This window comes from Pezoporus flaviventris, unplaced genomic scaffold (assembly GCF_033815535.1).
Source record: "Pezoporus flaviventris isolate CSIRO_AGI_PZ_B2104156 unplaced genomic scaffold, CSIRO_AGI_Pfla_v1 ptg000002l, whole genome shotgun sequence".
Lineage (NCBI taxonomy): Eukaryota > Metazoa > Chordata > Aves > Psittaciformes > Psittacidae > Pezoporus > Pezoporus flaviventris.
Genome location: NW_026892550.1, coordinates 6,957,178 through 6,977,663, shown reverse-complemented (window position 1 = coordinate 6,977,663; position 20,486 = coordinate 6,957,178). Strand labels below are relative to the sequence as shown.

The 20,486-nt window shown below is 39.0% G+C and overlaps 1 protein-coding gene across 2 annotated transcripts in view; it reads right to left on the bottom strand.

Moving 5' to 3' along the window:
- The window catches only part of DOK7 (docking protein 7), a 64,157-nt gene that overhangs the window by 4,850 nt on the left and 38,821 nt on the right, over window positions 1–20,486 (bottom strand). For both annotated transcript variants that reach the window (XM_061467982.1, XM_061467984.1), the window contains exons 8-10: window positions 12,446–12,488; window positions 2,481–2,546; window positions 1,352–1,423 (exon numbers count right to left, since the gene is read on the bottom strand). In XM_061467982.1, the coding sequence (XP_061323966.1) occupies window positions 1,352–1,423; window positions 2,481–2,546; window positions 12,446–12,488 (181 nt within the window). The remainder of the gene's footprint in view (window positions 1–1,351; window positions 1,424–2,480; window positions 2,547–12,445; window positions 12,489–20,486) is intronic.

Below are 20,486 nucleotides of genomic sequence, written 5' to 3'. Positions count from 1 at the left end.
TTAATCTGTTACCCCTTGTGCTATCACTACAGTCCCTAATGAAGAGTCCATCCCCAGCAATTGTTAAAGTTGTAAGCAAATGACAATCTTAAGGACTGATACAGAGTCATGAACAGTCATGAAGGAAAAGGTAAATTTTGAAGTCTTTCTATATGCTGTTAAAGTGACACAGCAGGAGTTAAGTGAAGTGTCCTCAATGCTAGCTAGCATGAAAACTAGCAAACTTCTCTATAGAGCTAACTAGTTGAAAGGTTTCAGGAAGCTGGATGTCATACCTGATGCAGATGAGCCAAGTGATGCTCCTAAGAACTAAAAAACCGCACATGGAGAATAACATATTAATTGGTAGAGCTTCGTGCAAGAAAAGCACAAGAAACATACGGAACAAAAAACCCTCAAAGGAAAACAAGTAAGCAAACTAAAAAAAACCTCAACCACTAAAACCAACAAACCAAGAACAAAGTTGGGCAAGCTGGAATGGAAGGAAAGGAAAAGTCTTCTTTTGTGTAGTCAGTACTGTCTTAATAGGGAATGTGCTTTCTTTGTGAACATAGAAATACTCTGATTTTCATTTTTTCCTTCACTAAAAAAACCACACACACACAAAAGAAAAAAATCCACCACATGTCATTAGACACAAAAAAAATGGCTTATATTTGTTTGAAGATAAAGGTTTATTTGAAAAGCACAAGACAGTCACAAGCTCCTACTAAGAATCAAGTCACGCTGACTGCCATGCACAAAGTGCTTTCAGCAGTCTGTTTTGGGTGGACGCAGGTAGAAGATGTTTACAAATGGGATCAGAGGACCAGTATTTGAGATCATTACAGATGAAGAATTTGAGAGAAAAACAGACCAAGTGCATGTTTACAACATTCTGAAAGAATTGGTAGAATATCATGATTGCTTAAAAGAAAAGTGGTAAAAGGTAGGAAGAAGAAAAGATAGTTATACAAGTAACAGGAGAAGAGAAAAAAGAAAATGCAGTGGCACTGAAATCAGAGGGAAAAGAAAGGAAAAAATAGTATAATATGAGAGAGAAGATGTAAATTAATTTTGAAACTGGTGTTTCAGTCCTTCTTTCAGCAACTGTTAGTTATTCATATTTTCTATTCTATGTAGACACCATTCTCAGAAATGTGCAATAAATAATGCAGGAAGAAAGCCAATGCCATAGCACAGCCCCAAGATTAGTATGTGGGTGTGTGCCTGTGTGAGCACGCCTGTAAAGCTGACATATTCAAAGGGCAACACTTCAAAAATAAACATTTAGAAGCGATCCCAACAAAAAAGGGAAAGGAAAAAGCAACAGTGTCCCCTGATGCAACTGGCTGCAAAGATCTGTACTCACCCAGTTCCTCAAGGCTAGTAGGAGTTCCAGGTTCTGAAGGAAGTGTTAGCATCTCATAGCCACCTTTAGGACCTAGAATGCAGGAACACTGTCAATGGTTTTGGACTTAGGAATTTGCAAGATGTAAACAAGCATATGGTTTTCTAGTTTTGACTTGTAACCTTCTAATCTGAATAATCTTAGAAAGTATAAACAGTGGCTAGTGTTGACTTTTCTGTAGTGGTGATGCCAGCATTTTCTAATGAGTGTAACATAAGGAAAGAAACATTAGGTCGTTTATACAGGTATTCACACCAAAGGCCACTGAAGTCAACAGTGTGTTTTGCTGTACATCAAATTGGGAGCAAAGCTGTCTTGAATGCATGAATCAGGGAGAAGTGAGTGGGTGATCTCAGGAACATCTGGAAGACTCTTGTTAACATTCCACCTCCAGTGTGATGGATAACTTCTTGATTTCTGACAAAGCTCCGTAGAAAACGATTAAACTAGCCCTTCCAAAGATAACTTTGCTTTCCAAGTGCAAATCGGCACTTTGCAAGAGGCCAGGCTGCACAACATCATCAGTCCTTCTAGAGCACTAAGCTGAAAAAAGATGTCCATGGTCCTCTTAAGATCTCAGTCTCCACCCAAGTTCAAACAAGGCAAGCAAAAATGCTACATCCACAGAATGAACATATTTGGATTTATTTTTAATTATAAGCACTCATAAATTTATCTGCTGGTGTTGGGTTTTTCTCCATTGTCACAAAGAAGTATCTTTAAATGTGGTGGGGTCTTTTTCCCACCATGTCAGTGCTAGGGTACAGGATTCCTCATGGCCTGAGGTGAGAATTTTCTGGTGGGTGTCCTTTGTTAAAGAGCTGGCAGCATTTAACTGCTGTGAATAAGATTACTGCCTATGCTCTGACACTTATCTCATCTGTCACTGCCTCTTCTAAACTTATCCCATCTGTCAATGCCTTTCTAACAAAAACCCTGCAAAGCAAAAAACCCAAAGAAATATGCAAGTCTTACAATAGGGAATCAAGTCACACGTTACCTTTAACATTTTCTGAAGTTTAAAATAATTTAAGTTTAATTTAGCTTAAATTTACATGCACACACATACTTCATAACCACTCATACTTACCAGCTTGGAGACTGTGCCCTCTATGCACTTTCAAAGACCCAGAAGCTGCCATGACAGAAGCACCACCTGTTTTCAGAGAGAGATATTCATATTAAATCTAAATACCTGCTGCTATTATTAGGTATCTGCTGCACATCATCATTTTTAGCAGGTGTTTCTGAAGCATCAAGAAAAATTTCAATAAGAATTACGATTCCTTGGTCTTCCTTTCCAACCCTACCTATTCCGTGATTCTATAATTCACTTAAGCAATATTTTCCCCTAAATTCTTTATCCTGAGATTGTGATATTATAATCTGATGTTTTTTTCTTTCTTTAGAAAGGCAGGATACCATCTATAAAACTTCAGGATATTGGCTTCCCTGGTTTTGGTGAGTACTGCCTTACTCACAGAGGTAGTCATCTTCACCTGAGAAGTAGAATAGCAATGAAAACTGAGTGGGGATTTGCCTTTTCAATCCATAACATAACTTCAGCAGCCAGTGTTTAAAATTTTCACTAAAATCTCATCACACTGGATTCAAAACCTGATAAAGTTCATGGGAAGGACTATATCACACTTCAGTAGTCCACTGTCCAGTTTTAGACCTGTATGAACTGGGGCAGGGTGAAGGGTAGGCAAAGGATCTTGCTTCCATGGGGTTTGACTCTAGGTCATAGCTGGTTCTTGTGAAATACCATTCCAAGTGTTACAGCCACGAAAGCTTTACTGAGGGCATGTCAGTCTCCTTTGAGGTGGCACAGTCAGCCTCCTTTCCCCAGCCTTATTCAGATCAGTGGGAAGCTGACCCAGGTATAGTAGGAGACACAGAAGGTTGAGGAAACAAGAGCTAGTGATTCAGAAGCCTATAGAGTGGTACACATCTAGTGTGGTTTGTCTACATATGCACATCCCTTCTTTATTTAACCACAAAGTAATCAGCATTATATCTACCCGTTCAGTTAGCAATACCCCTGTCCAGCCACGAATGTCTTCTCTCTACTGTTGTCACTGTGAGCACCTTAATCAAGGTGAGTGACATTTACTTCCTCACAGTAACAATTTTGAGGGAACTTCTTGTGCAAGTAAGTGGTACTTAGCAGAAATAAGGTAGGAGGCTGTAAGTATGAGTAACCCTGCCACTGGTGACAGGGCAGCTGTGCCATATGCTGCTGAGTGTTGGGGATCAGGTATAAAATTAACACTCTCTCCTAAACTGATGAATAGTCTCTGAGCACGTGAGACACTTCTCTGCAAATTGTTTCTAAAATAGTGTCCAAAAATTGCCATAATTCTTATGCAACGTGAAGAAATTCTATAAGAGAAATAGAAGTCTCAAATACCTAATAGAACGGCATGGCCTAAGAAGCTAAAGAAAATGGCAATTTCTGACTTTTTCCCACTGTATAAAGTATGCATTCATACTTTTTTCCCCTTAAATCTAATAATTTTAAAGCTTATGAAACCATTCTTAAACTTGTATGAAGTAAACCTAAATAAACCCAACAGATTATTTCACCAAGGACAATGAATTAAAGAAAAATAACAGGCACCTACTTCGAAGTACACAACTGAACTAAAGCCTTTGGTTTGTAGTGTTTGCGTACACAAAATAAAAGGTAATCCAAGGCTACACAAACACTTTTCAAACATATCATACTGAGAAACTGATTTTGTGTTTTAACAAATGGGATAAGAATGTACAACCTTCACATTGTATGGTGAGTAGTTCACCTCTAAAAACTGACAGCTGATGAAAATAAATGCAAAAATAGGACAGACCTTGCCTGGCTGATTTATTTATATTTTCACTGTGACAGGTTTTCCTTTTTCTTACATCGTAGCATCCTGTCTCTGCATCATTAGGAATATCAGAACGCACTTTATGCAACTAAAAGCCTTACCTTACTTGAAGAAAGACTGCAGCTTTATACTAGTTGCAGCTACATCACAGAACTAGTGTGGGGTGTTTTGTGGGTTTTTTTCTTCCTCAAAAGTTTGATGTAATCCAGCACAAATCATTCCAGAGGAAATATGACTATTTAAGCAACATTTTTAGGATTTGTGTAAAGCGCACAGGACAGGAAAGGAGATTTAAAACATTAAGTTATTCCAATCCATTTATGGTCAAGCTGAAGTTTTCCCATTTGGAGCTCATTTGAAAGAACTATGTTAATGATTCAGGATTTGACCTGTTGCATTTTCCTCATTTTCAAATCTGGCAACTAAAAAATATTTATATAGTCAAATCTCTCATGGAATGTTTTTGAAGCTTTGAATTGCGTTATATAAACACATGCCAACAGAGATCAACCTAGATATTTTCTTCTTTCATCTTTACAGCTACCGTATAAGCTGGTTCACTTTTCATTTATGAATCCTAGGATAAAACTTGCAAAAATGGAAAAAGCAAGACAGATTTTAAACACATAAAGTATCCAGCAAGAGACAGATGCTCCTTTCCATCATTCTTTTCATCTTACAAGGGATTGTTAAAAGTAATTTCTTTCAGTTTCCCCTGCCATCCAGCTCTGCGTGGCTGACTCGCTCAAGTCTTTGTTAAAACTGAGTAGCTCATCAAGAGGGTTATTTCTGTTCTTCTTTCCTCCATGTGTAAGAGGAAGAAGATATTCAAAATGTGACAAAGTGAAAATAAGCTGCAGAATGTTTTGCATTCCTACATATGATTAGACTCAAACGTCTGATGTAGCTCAATGAAGACAAGCACTATTTGAAACATTTTTCTAACTCCTTAGTTATTTCTTTATGCGCACTCATCAAAAATAAGCACAGCTTAGAGCACATATGCTACAAGAAAGAGCCACCAGCAACCTAAAAATTGAGAGGGAACCTGCAATATTATGAACTGATCCCAGACAGTTTACAATTTCAAGTATGGTCACCTAGACACATGCAACGCTACATTGCCTTTACTTCTTACTGCTCAGCCTCTACTTTGACTTCACAGAGTAGGTCACAGACTCTGCAGGTCTGGGCTACTCAATGTGCTGACAAGGAGTCAGGACAGAAAAAAACCCACTGCGTTCTGCAATAACGTATTGTTAAATTAAAGCTAACTTTATTATGAAGTACTTTGATCTGCTCAGCCAAGCAACATTTCCATGTCCTCCTTTCAAAGCAGATACCTTGCTTAAAAGGGCACACAAAGCCTAGAGCTACTGGTTGATGGGAGAAACACTGCAAGTACGGAGGTATTTTCATGTAAATGTAGTAAAAGACTTCCTGGTGCTAAAATTTCTCTAAGTTTGTTATGCTTCAGTTTTCAAAGTGATTTCATATTTTTTGCTTCTATACAAATGGCATTATCTGCAAGACATAAATGCTGAAGGGGATGCTTAAAAATGCTTACTTGCTCTACAGATTTCACCATATTCAGAAATGCATCCTGTCTAACAGCCAGTTTCAGAAGTAGCAGAATCACTCAAAACTAGAAATAGGTGTAAAAACACTCACAGTTCAAATATTGCTCTACAAAGAGGCCTGTTTAGTGTGCAGAAAGAAGCACAGAGGATCTAACTACCTCTAGCTATTATTCATCTTCCCATGTGGTAGGACCACTCCAACCCAGGCTTCCATCTTTAAAAATGCTGAAGTATTAAGCTAGAATCATTACCATTTTCCTGTACCAGCAAACTCTGTGTCTGCTATTTGAAAAATATACCTAAAGATGCTTTACATACATTTACTCCAAAAATCTTTACATTTCTGAAGATCGGGATCTGCACTGGCCAAGAATGAAGGCCACATAATGTGTTTCCTTAATAGAAAAAAAACAAAACAAACCAAACCATACCTGAAATAATCACTATGTTTGCAAATAAGGTTCCTCAGTTTGTGTTCTAGAAAGCTGGTGTATGTAATTTCCTGAGATTTCAGTGTCAGAAAGGGCATGGAGAAGCAAATCAGGAATACAGAAAAGATAGGACTTCTAGTCCTGTGGCATGGTCACTATGGCATGGACTTACCACTGTCTGTCACCCCAGAACGTAGAATCATAGAATAGTTAAGATCATTCAGTTCCAACCCCCCTGCCATGGGCAGGGACACCTCACACTAAATCATATCACCCAAGGCTTCGTCCAATCTGGCCTTGAACACTGCCAGGGATGGAGCATTCACAACTTCCTCGGGCAACCCATTACAGTGCCTCACCACCCTAACCAGAAAGAATTTCTTCCTTATATCCAATCTAAACTTCCCCTGTTTAAGTTTTAACCCATTACCCCTTGTCCTGTCACTACAGTCCCTAATGAAGAGTCCCTCCCCAGCATCCCTATAGGCCCCCTTCAGATACTGGAAGGCTGCTATGAGGTCTCCATGCAGCCTTCTCTTCTCCAGGCTGACAGCCCCAACTTCCTCAGCCTATCTTCATACGGGAGGTGCTCCAGTGCCCTGATCATCCTCGTGGCCTCCTCTGGACTTTTTCCAACAGTTCCATGTCCTTTTTATGTTGAGGACACCAGAACTGCACACAATACTCCAGGTGAGGTCTCACGAGAGCAGAGTAGAGGGGCAGGATCACCTCCTTCAACCTGCTGGTCACGCTCCTTTTGATGCAGCCCAGGATGCGGGTGGCTTTCTGGGCTGTGAGCGCACACTGTCGGCTCATGTTAAGTTTCTCATCAACCAACACCCCCAATTCCTTCTCCGCAGGGCTGCTCTGAATCTCTTCTCTGCCCAACCTGTCGCTGTGCCTGGGATTGCTCTGACAAATCCCTTCCCTTCCCCAGGCGGCTCCCCCTGTCTGCTGAAAGTCAGCAAATAAAACAGCAGGCAGGTGCAGGGGGAGCGCGGCGGCAGCCATTAGGGTCAGTGAGACTGGAGCCTGCCCACCCGCCACGCAACAGGAACCTGCTGGATCTACTCATCCCTGAGGATGAGGCAGCAATGTTTGGATCATTCGCCAGCAACTCGTTTCACTGCAGTGACTTTATTTTTCCCCCTCCTGTTGGGCCCCTGGTAATTCAGATACCCACTAAGGCCAAGGTTTACCTTGTAAATGCAGTAGATATTTTCATCAGCTTCCCTTGTCTGAGGTCCTATTTTAGTTCCCTACAGAATTATTTTGAATGCACTTATAAAATAAAGAACAACCAAGAAAAAGCATTCCATATTATAGCAGGGTTCTAGTAATCAGTTTCTCATTATAATAATGCTCTTCTATTACAGTGTTTAGCCCTATGACGCATGACATATTTATGATGGACACTGTCCAGCACATAGTCCTTTCCTGGCTCAATCACAGTACACTCTGAAGAGCTGACAGCACATTTCCTGAAAGAAAAATACGAATTATAAATTATTTTCAACCTCAGCAACAGCAACAAGCACAGTATGGCCCAGATTCTTCTTTCTCACTGCTCTCAAGTAATTCCTTGAAAGCTTACTCCTAAGCATGAAACAGAGGTATCAGGCTGCACAGGTTCACAATAAATATTTTTAAAATGCATGAAAGCCTATTTTTACATCACAAAAGCTAAGCTATCAGGCAGCTGAGTTCATTTTCAGCACCCATCACCTGTTATATACTTAATTTCATACCTCCCTACTTTGACTCCCTATCTACCTAAGAAAAAATTAATAGAGATACCATGTTCATAATCAGCGTTCAGTTGACATTTCAGCAAGGGCATACAAGGGCATGTAGTGATAGGACAAGGGGTAATGGCTTTAAACTGAAAGAGAGTGCATTTAAATTAGATAACAGGGAGAAGTTCTTCCCTGTGAGGGTGCTGAGGCACTGGCACAGGGTGCCCAGAGAAGCTGCGGCTGCCCCATCCCTGGCAGTGTTCAAGGCCAGGTTGGACACAGGGGCTTGGAGCAACCTGCTGTAGTGGAAGGTGTCCCTGCTCATGGCAGGGAGCTGGAACTGGATGAGCTTCAAGATCCCTTCCAACAGAAATCATTGTAGGATTCTATGATTGCATAGTTTTGGTATTACAAATAAAGGGGCTGTCAGATAGCAAGAGTGTCTGTTGCAATCCCAATGAATTTGCTCCTCTGAAATACAAAAAAAATGGAACTGGACACACACCAAAAAAAAATAAAAATAGAAGAAATAAGAATCTAAGAGTCACAAAAATTAACATAAATTTAATGCATTTATTTAATATTAAAGTACGCTGCTTCTATGAGAGGATATTTGTTGACTTATTTTCCCATCCAGCCAGTGATTTTTGTAGTGCCAGAGCCTGCACCACAGAAGTACAAGGAGATCGGACCTCCCACTACAGAAGTTTAATCTGAGTGTTGAAATGCCAGATTTGGGTCTGGATCCTGGGAACGCTTAGGCAATCAGCTGTGTCTAACAGGAAAGGACAAAAGGTTCTCACATATGGCACATAGAGGCTGCATGAAATGCATTCTCCATGGATTGCAGTGTCCCTAAGCAATCCTAAGTGTCCATTCCTGCTCTCAACTTAGCTTCTCCAAATAGGAGTCTTGGGATTCAGATAGTTCAGTTCACTTGGAAGGGGTGGCAACAAAGGACAGAAATAGTGGCATTTTTCCCCCTTCACAAAATAACCTCATGGCCTAAACATCTTTCATAAACCACTAGAGCTGTAACAGATTTCTACTCAATGGAGAAAATACAAATATTTTGAAGGACGGCATGAAGACATAATCATAGAATAGTTAGGGTTGGAAAGGACCTTCAGTTCATCTAGTGACAACCCCCCTGCCATGATAAGTAAGAGCTGGAGGTTCCTATATGAGCTGTTGCAATGAACTGAAAAGGAGCACAAGATTTATATAACAGACATAAATCACAGTGAGAAACACCACAACTGTCAGGAAATACATTCTAAATGTGAGAATAGCAAAGGACTTTGGATGATTCAAAGTTTTGATTAATGATTTTTATTGCAGAACATGCTAAACAATCACCTGTCAGACATACACACAAAAGTTTGTTCAAGCTCAGGTCAGAGGCTTGAGCTAGCCAGCCCCTTCAGCCTGTTGTTCCCTACAGTACTTTGATGTACAGTACCAGAAAGATAATGACAAGCTCACAATTCTGTGAAGGGATGTGCTGGCTTTTGGCTGCACTTCTCAACACTGAATGTACATCTCATTCACAATCCCTTAATTCAAAACACATAAGCAACTTGTGAGAAAAGGGCCTATGTGCATATCTCTGAAACTGCATCATGTAGATCATGCTATAGAATATCTTACGCATTCATGAGAAACTCCGTGTATGTCCCATGAGAACTTCTTAGACCAAATGTACTAAACCTAGGTGCCTCCAGAATCCATCAGTCTCAGAAATCAGGAAATGTGAATAGCAATTTTGAACCTCTATCTTGTCATGGTATTTTAAGGTCCATAATAACTATAAATGCAGTCTATTATACTTAAGAGCAGGCATTTCCACATCATAAAACCCCAAAGAATCCATTACCTTGATCTGTAGTACAAAGATATAACAGTGGGAATACTTTCCTCCTACAAGTGCAAGCAATCTAATTCAGTCTCTCTTTCTAATCAATCTTTACAAAGTTATTTATAACAAAGGCAACCAAATTATTTTAACCAGAATTAAATGATTCACCACAACTTGGTTTTTTTTCCATCTAGTAATACAATTCAGAATTGTTACTGCATTTATGAACACTTTTCAGCCTGCCATTAGAATTAGACACATTTCTCTGAAGTTGCTGAGTCTATTCCTCAGCATATATAACTAACAGTAGAAATAGAATATCATCACCCACATTCACTACCAACAAACTAAAAAATATTTAATCAATTGATCCTGACTCTTTATCTCCAATTCTTGCTACGGAACCGAGGCATTTAAGATGAAAAACATTGTACAGAACATGTTTGCACTTTACAGAACATGTTAGCACCTACAGCACTAAAGAAGTGAGCTTGCATTCATACAATGTAATTGAATTAAAATACAATACAGCATTTTCTGTGACAAAAAAGAAAAATGTTTATCACTAAGTGGACTGCTACACTAGAAAATATTATAACTGTGTATTGGGTCATTGTACAATTATTCATGACTAGTGGTATCTTGCCACGTACGTGCTCAAGACAGGTTTCAAATGCAGTTACTTCAAATTAGCATGCACTTATGTTTCCTCAACAACGGATTAAAATATCATGATAGAGAAACATAAGGAAGTTTTAATGCTGTTCCTTTAGTCCAACAGAGCTGCTGTCAGTGAACTTCAGTTAGCGGCTTGGATTAAAGACGGTGGAAGCAAAACATTCAAAGCATACAGTATTATTTTGAAAGCTTTGCAATGCCAAGTTTAATTATACTTGAAATGGTCACATATACAAAAGACAATACTTTAAAATGAAATATCTGAGGATAATAAAAGTACAAGGAGGCAGAGAAAACATGGGTTTGTGTTCTGAAAAAATAGTGTAGTATTGAAGAATAAAGTTTTACAGGTACATGAGAACATTTGGGGGATGAAAACCCCACAAAGATAGCTCTGACTTAGTCACTGGCTTTGGATGTGCATTTGCCTAAGGGAAGTATTCAATTCTTAAACAATATTTCCCCAGTGTACCAGACATGAAAACCCACCCACTTGAATTTCTTCAGTCTTGTATCTTCCTTTTCCATTGATCTTAAAATCTCTCCTGAATTTCTACATTTTCAATTTGCTTACTGATAGGTTTTATCAAAACAGTTTTTTTTAGCTGCATGAATAGCCTGAGATTAAGTTTTTGTCAGATATTGTTTGAATCCACAACTAATTTGCCACTGAATTTAATGTAGAAACAATATTGTGCCCACCACTTGCAACTATAGACCCAAGACCCCGTGTATTTACACACACTTTAATCATAAGTGCTCTGGTTGCCTTGGGTTGATTAGAGGAATAGAAATCTGAGTAAGAGAAGGAAGGATAAAATTAGAGTTAATGTTCCAATTTGTGCTTCTACTTACACCTCTATAAATCAAAAGTAATCCCACTGACTCAAATGGAATAACTAGGAACAAGATCTGCTAAACGCTACTGAGACAGACAAAGTAATAGAGTGACTTATAACCTTCCCCAGAGACACCTCCTGATCCTAGGTATCTCACTGGATTTGCTCACACAAGTATCAATCGGCTTTACTTCTGCACATATTTGCACAGGTTTTTAAAAGTAATAAAGAAACCCAAGCACAAAGGGCTCTTTCTTGAGTACCTGAAACAGGCAACTTGAGAAGTTTAACGGATCTGATGAATTATCAAAAAGCAGTCTAAGGAATATAAAAACATTTAAGATACTAAACAACTTCTTTGCTCAGATCTCTCCAAGGTCTAAGACAGAGACAGTAAACAAAAATAAATTGTTATGAGATATTATCTTTAAAGTAAAATTAGGATACAAAAGGTGCCAGACCAGTTCGGCGACATTAGACAGAGGACTCCAGATGACCAACACATTCTACTGATAGGCAAGTTACAATGCAAAGGTATTCAGCGTGTTACCTTTTCCTAAAGAACCTTTCCAGGCCAGATACTCAGCTTCCTCCCTTTACTGACTTTGCTAGTTAAACAGCAGTTCTACCGACATGAGAGAGGCATCTCCATGTTGCCCCTGGTAAGGATCTACTCCTGTGGGTTTGTGTTATTTAGAAAACTGGGTATACACACTGAACATTTAAGTCAAGTTCCCTCTTGGTGCTAATATAGCCTAAAAAGAACACTTTCTTGACATTTTTAGACTGTAAGTAGAAAAAGCACTAAACAACTTTGAGCCTCTTTAGATTACAAAAGGAAGGGAAAAAGGAATACATTAATCTTTGAAACAAAAATTACTACAGATTAGAATGTATTTCAAGCTTGTCAGTCATGAATTGTGGGAGCAAAACCAACCACAACCAGGATGCCTCTCAATATAGTCTTTAGTTCTGCTTCCATAAATCTTCTGTTTCTCTCGTCACAATTTGAGTCTAAAACATTATTCTTTAACAAAGCAAGTAACTAAATGGCTCCTACCTGGTGTAGCTGGTAAGACTCCAGACTGCAATATTGCTGTTCCCTAAAGAAAACAGAAAATTTAGAATGAAAAATCTTCTCAAGAAATGGAAAAAAACTTCAAGAAATATAGGAAGAATGACAGAGAAATCACTTCACCAGCACAAAAGCTTAACAAGTTGGTTTAAAATCCAGAGCAGACAAAAAGCTGCTCAGACCTGAAGGTATTCAAAACATGGACAAGTTACCAAACCTTCATGTACCTTAGCAAAGGCTAACTAACTTGGCTTTGGATGCATTGCAAACACTGTAGCAGGCATGATGAAGGTTAGCATTATTAAATCAGTTCTGAATTAAACAGGAAAAAGTAAGAAAATTCGATATTCAGAGGGATTTGATATCAAGTTGGAGTAACAGGATTAACAGATGTCTATTAAGGCCATGTCTATATTTGCCTAAAATGGTAGGTGCTGTAGGCAGACTGAGTCCTGGGGTACTTCAGACTCGGCTCCAACCAACATTAAGGTTAAATTGACTTCATGCTGCCTACAGATCCCACCTGTGACATGAGAGTCTTTTTCTAGAAAAGCTTTTTGCTATCTCAGATGTTTCACATTATTTATACCATGGTTATACAACGGCAGCTGGGGTACATCAAAGCAGTCATGCACAGAGTACCAGCATCCATTCATACTTAAGAGTAAGTTCCAAAACATTCTTGCAGGCCAGGACTCTCCCCAGCTATACTATCTATGTCATTCAAAGCTGATCTGGAGGATACTCTGGCACTTCCATCTCCAGACGGTATCAAGGCTGCTCTTGGACTGCAACATTAAGGTGGGCCGTGAGGTCAGTCTGGTTTGTCAAAGGTATCTACCACTCTGCCAAAGAAATCTCTTTTATTTCTTCAATCTGGGTGAGAAGAGTTTGTCATCATGATTCATCCTCTGACAAATAAATGTGTCTTTTGGGCTTTGAAGTGGAAAATATTATATACCCGTTGGAGCTGAGCAATAACATTGCTCAATTCCAGAGCAACCAAAGTACATTTCCTACTGACACCAGACGGTAACTTTCTTCTAAACTCTCTTCTAAACGCACAGACTTGTGACCTGTGATAACTCTCAGTTTCCTTTGCTTTCTTACAAGGTGGTGGCTTTTCAGATACACATAAAATTTTACATATGCATTACATATGTCTTCCCCCTATACAGACACTGCATGACTTCCCAAAATTTCTCAATAGCAAACAAAATAGATCACTTATTTATTATGCATGCAGAATTTCGAGCTATACTAATTCCTGCACATTTTCTTAAGATGAGTGTTTTAAGACATAAAGCTCCTTATACGGGACCATCACAAAAACCTGTCAGTTAGCAACTAGGTTCCACTTCAGGTAAAGTGGTAACGCTTTCTTTGGTTTTGATGTGCCTTGCAATATACCAGAAAAAAATATTAGAAAAGATTAGACTGCTTCTGTTTCAGCCAATAGAATATTCATTGAAAGAGCTTACTCGGATCAGCTGGGGAGAGGTAAGGTTGTTTCTTTTTGTAAATACAGTTTTGAAACCCACAATACAGAACATCTGTCAGCAATGGAATAACACACAATCGACAAGAGGTTTCCGCCTGATCCCATTGTAAACATGGAACCTATAATTTCAGTATTTACTTGAGCTTTTATGTTAGCTGTATACTTTAATAGGAGACATTGAATTCAAGCAACTGGTTAAAGTCAAAGTTAAGAGAGGGGAAGGAAATCAGAATCAGGGCAAAAATTACATTTCTGAAAGAGAAAAAACATCCCACAGCATTTCAAGAAAAAGGGCATTTTATTAGTTTAACCATAGTGGATGGTATTTGTTTCTCTAGTTACTGTGTGCCACCACAGAAGTCACTGCTTTTACTGGAGAATATGCAGAAGTATCTGCACAGGCAGAGGACTTTAGAGTTCACTACAAGCACAATTCTGTATATTTAGCTAAAAATATTTTTCCCTTACAACAGAATTATGATACTTCTTTTTTTGTTGTTGTTATTTATAATAGACTTGAAAAATGGTGTGTTGGTTTTTTTTTCCCTGTCACCAGTAACATATCAGAGGTTTACTAATACAGCACACTTAAACATAACTTCCCTGACTTTGGTTATGTCTGTGGATGTAAAGCAGATTGTGAAGGTGAGAGCTGCTAGCTTACTTAATGGAGTAGGAAGGTGCAGACTGCAGCGTTGAAATACATGAAGATCAAATCTTGCTAACAAGAAAGCATCTTAAAACTTTCTGGCATTTTTTTATTTTGCCTTTATATACAAATCATTTCTTTGGGGGAGTAACTCATGGAGTTTGGGGGGAACTGTTTCTTAATTATTTGAGGAAGTCAATCAAAAATTGTTTTGCAAAGGGAAAATATTATCTTTATCTTCCTCGCCTTTGCCTCTAGATTCATTAGTCTGCACAGCCCTGCTGTCATTCAGTGCATGGGCCTGATGCATGAAACTAGATAGCAAGCTGGAAAAATATTTTTAACTTTCTTTCCTTAAATGCATTAACACATCAGAATATCCCAAATTATGGCAAAGACTTGGATAGAAATAAAGGATAGAAAGCTGAAAACCTGAAAGGAGATTGAAAGTTTTCTGAAGAAAGAATAGCATTTTGGTTCTTTATTTATACATAATCTGCCAGAGACAAGTCCTTTTTCATCATCACAGATGTTATGAGCAACAATAGCACAAAGAAACAAAGAAGAAACTGAATGTTTTTATGATTAGTGTTCTTCTCACCATATAGCAAAGTTGCTATTTGCAAAATAGTTCCTACTTGCTAAACAGCTCAGCTCCCTCTCTAAATTCAAGTTAACTATTCGATTTACTTGCAAATTGAGTTTTGCTGGTTTGCCCTTCCCTCAGTGTTGCACAAGTACAGCAGTTCTGCAAGAATGAGGATTAAAAAGTCAGCAATGCCAAAGTGCTAGAAACATTTCAGTTGCAGAGATATTTTTTTAGTGATGTGCTACTTAATGCAAGTTAAAATGAATCAGTGGGACATTCTGTCCTGTGCACAAGAATTCAAGCCATCACTTGTCTTTTTTCTGCGCACACTATATGACATGGAAATAACTGGAAATTAAAGAGTGATGATTTTGTTAACGTAGGTACAGTTTGTTCAAAAATGGAGTCTTATTTCGTGCCTGGAGCACGTCACTCCTACAAAATAAATTCTAACAAGTTTTTCATAAAAATGTGCAAAATAGATAAGATGAGAAAATTTATAAAGGCTGGATATAACATCAAATAAATATACTTTAAAAATTATTATTGGAAGATTTGATTATACTTGAAAGAGATGCAAGAAGGCAAACAAGCTAGATATGTGAAATTACATCAGATGTGGGACTGATAAAATATCATTGAAATTATGGGGAATGGGGAAAGAAAGCAAGTAACGAAAGAATCAGATGTGATTAAAAACCTGAGTCTCAGATAATAACAAAAATAAACCCATATATAAGGTGGCTTTTCCAGGCTACAAGATTGTTGTCTTCATTTCCATTCCAATAAATCATATTCTATTATTTCTGCAGGCCTCCTGCTGCAGTCCTCTAAGGCAGAGACTTCACCAACTTACAGTAGCTACCACTAAGGCAACTCAGTAGAGAGAAAGGTATCTCTTTTAATTCTACAAAATTCAGACAAAACATGCTTTTGTCTATAGCAGAAACTTTTAAAATTATTATGGCATCATGTACAAATGCAAATGCATGGTTTTCAAATTCTAAATATAACACATATGTCAACCTATTGTACGATTACACCAAAGAAGAAAAGGGGTAAGTGACCTCACTCAAATAGTACTCTTTTATTATGCCTGCTGTGATATTCTGACAATAGCTAACAAAAAGAGTATCTAAATCCTGCATATCTCATAATATTACTGTTGTTAACATCTATTAAGTTAAATATCTTTTAATGTAGATTCTTTTATCTGTGATGCAAGAGCCGAGTGCTGAAGTATGTGATGCAAGGCTGTAAGTTCAAACAACCTCATCACTACAACACCCACAGTAAATGGATACGTACCTCTTGTGTATCACACATCATGAACTACATGTCCAGGGCTATTTTAACTCTGGTAATGATCAGGCTGCTGCCAGATGACATTCATTATGTTCTGCTTCCAAATATCTTAGGTATGGTCCAATGATAGATGTTAGGAGAACCCACTAGTTCGATAAGCTGGATGATTATTCATAGTTTAGTTCTGTTGCCCTAAACAGCTAAACAGAACCTAAGCCTTGGAATTTATTTCTGTGTGTGCAAACAACCATCATAGTACATAATCATTTTCACAAATGGGATTTTCTATTTCTCTGTGTGTATTTAGTATATCTTTTTCTTTCTGTATATTTTTTATTTTAAAGTTTCATTTTATTTCAAAGTTACATTCATGTTATATTTCATGAAATATAGGATTTACCAGATCAGTTCTCTTTTTAGAACGTTACCAGACACAAATGCTGTCCCATATAAAGAGATATTAAAAGCAGTATGCCTACCTTTCTCTATATACTCAAACCACTTGCAAGGACTGCAAACCCAATTCTGTTCCACAGCTGCTAACAGGAGTTTAAGGCTTTGGACACAAGATTAGTCCCAAAGTCCCAGTATAAGCTCCACAGCAAGGATCAAAGATATTGTACAGTGCAATTTCCTATTTTTCTCAGATTCCTAGTGGGAAGAGGACTTACAAACTGCTTTGTAAAACTACTTCCACGGAGTAAGAAGGAGCCAGGAGCTTGTGAGTCAGATGGAAGAAAAGAAAGAAAATATTAAGTCTAATCCCTCCCATTATTGGCTCTAAGGGTATGAACTGATAGATAATCGTTCCAGATAAAGCATGTATTTTCAAAGAACAAAACCACTTTTGTTTCATAGTTTTCCTCCTAAAAAGGAGGAAACCACACTTCCAAGAAAAAGTAGATCAGTTCCTGTAGATTGTAACGCTGAGCTGGGCTCCACCACCACCGGCAAGAGGAATGAGATGCCATTTGCCTGATAACTGTCAACATTTCAGACACACCTCATCAGTCACAGCTGATGCAATTCTCTTTGTGTATCTTTAGAAATAAATCTTTTCTTTCAGCTCATCTAAGTTTGGTAGCTTTTTATAGCTCCATTTTTCTGAACCAGTAAGAACTGGAGTTCTCACTACAGGAAAGACATGGACCTGCTGGAACGTGACCAGAGAAGGACCACAAGAACAATCAGAGGGACACAACACCTCTGAGCACAGGCTAAGAGAGCTGGGCTTGTTCAGCCTGGAGAAGAATCCAGGGAGATCTTATTGCAGCCTTTCAGCACTTGAAAGGGGCGTATGAGAAAGATGGGGACTGACTTTTTTAGCAGGGCTTGTAGCAATAGTACAAGGGGTAATGGTTTAAACTAAAAGAGAGGAGATTTAGACTCAATATAAGAAATTTACTTTCTTTAACAATGAGGGTGGTGAGGCACTGGCACAGGTTGCCCAAAGAGGTGGTAGATGTCCCATCCCTGGCAGTGCTCAAGGCTATGTTGGACAGAGCCTTGAGCAATCTGATCTAGTTGAAGATATCCTTGCTCATGGCAGAAGGGTTGGGCTAGATGACATTTAAAAGTCCCTTTCAACCCAAACATTTCTATCATTCTATGATTTTCAAAAATAATTTGCTTTAGTCTAAGCTCTCGTATAAAATTTTGCCCCAGTCTGCGTCCTCAGATTGGAACAAGAGAGGCCAATCATAAATAAGTGGCTCTTCTTGTTATGAAAGAGGAATTTATACTAAAAAATAGAAGCAACTATTTGCATGATGGGATTTTTATTCAGCACGTATAAAAATAAGCTCATAAACAGAGAGGATAGATTGCAACAATGGTCAGCTGCTTAATTTGCATAGAGAATATGATCTAGATTTTTGCACTCTCCTCCTTTATTTTAAAGCTATTGTTCAGTATCAGGGCCATGCAAAACATCCAGTTTTCCAAGAGGAAACCATTGAAATTATGACTCAAAATCCAGAGGATAGTGCCTGAAAAGCAGAAACTGTGAAGCAGACTTCAAAAACGAGCAAACACTCCCATGCCTGCCGCGTATTGGTGGTGGCCCTTCCTGACAATCCCTCAGAATGCTTCGTGCAATTTGTGCGCACAGGGAGGCAGCAGATTACGGTTACATCGTGTGGTTTATGAAAATAGTGCCTTGAACTGCCAGCAGCTTCACAAAGGAGCAAAGGACTCAGGGAGAAATCCTGACTGAAGATTTTGAAATCAGCATCACAAAAACTGAAGCATCAGCTGCTTTTAGAAAATGGAGAAACCTTGACCATGTCTGAAGTTCTGCAAAGCTCAGGTATCTCAGCAAAAAGAAAACAGTCCCTAATGAAACTGATAGGCAAGGTACTTTCCTCACGAGGATTAAAGATTATGAGTTATTCTTGGAGCAAATCATCAGAAAAGTTTAAAGCTGGAGTTCTCCAGCTGCCACAGGGAGTTCCCAGGAAAGACTGATAAATACAGGCACGCAGAGCAACCTTTAGAGGTTATCTGCTTTGACAGGCTGCTTCACAACACCTAGCAGTTGATCAGGTTCTGAGCAAAAGATATGAAATTATTAAACTCCACAACCTTTCATAACAGCCCCTGTCCGTGGCGTGCTTGAGGTGCAGGGCTCCAGTTTCAGCCACAAACTTCTGATTACTCAGCTTCATGTGTCGCAAGCCAACTGTCGGCTTACAGAAAGACTGCTGAAGTCAGTTCAGAAACATCTCGGTTCGTTCAGCCAAGCCCCAACATCAGCTATTTTGTGAAGCATGAAGCTGATGATTTCAGTGGCACTGGCAAGCCATGCTCAGTGTCACATTAAAATGCACCTTCTAAAACCTGTGGGGTAATCACGACTCATCTACAAGTTACAGGTGTTGTTTAACAACAAGAGATGGGAAAGAACCAAAGAATTTCCTAGTTCTAGATTTGTGTACCCATCTTGTCTCTCTCCTGCTTGGACAGACAGACTCTTAGTTGTGATTCTGATATGCATCTTTTGAGAGGAACCTTCTGCTCCTTGCTGTGGGCTTCCCAGTTGCCCACAGTCAGGAGCCATCTGGCACCCACTCCACAGCATGACCATTAGCTCAAAAATGACATGCCTTGCCTTCAGCATACTCTGAAACTGTCTGCTCAAGGGACAGAAAGAAAAGCTGGGCTGAGTCCTCTGTCACAGGTAGCACAACAGCCAGTACCTGGGCCCAGCTGCCCCACCTCCAGCCTGAGATAAAAGCCATCTCCAGCTGCCAGCCCTGAAATTCAGATGGTAGGAGCCTTGGTTGCAATGCTATAGGCTCAGATTTCAAGCTCTGCTACTGATAATATATGGGCATGGGGAAGCTGACACAGCAACAGGGCACATGATTTGCTTTTTTTTGCTTTTCAAAACCAGACGTAGAATTACTGCATACCAGAGTCACACTAGGATTATGCTGAACAACTGGGCTGTAATGCAATTACATGGTCACATATCACTTTTTTCCACAGGACATCTGCCTCATTCACTGCGCGAGAGGGACACACATGCGTGGGTAAAATCAAGATGGGACGAGCAACTGTAAATCTGTCAATTCCTTAACAGCAAGGGGCTTAACTTTTCAACCAAAATAACATCCTTTTAACACCACATACATATCTCCTATGGACAAAAGTATTCAGATAGAATTCTAGAGGAAGCAGCTATGCAATACCCCCCAGTGCATCATAAAATACCTGGTGTAAACACACCAGTGATGTTTGTGTCTGTTTCCAGGCACTACTACAAGTCAAGCTTGCATACTTGTTAGACAAAAAACAAAGTCACAGACATGTCCAGCTGGCCCAGAGCAATAACACTCACTGCAAGCTGATAGCAAAATCTGAAGGCACACGACACCAAACCACCACAAACTGTCCTAACACCAATATCAGCCAGACAGATTGTGGTTGCAAGGAAATGCAGCAAACCACAACAACTTCAGCGTAAATACAATAAAGAGAC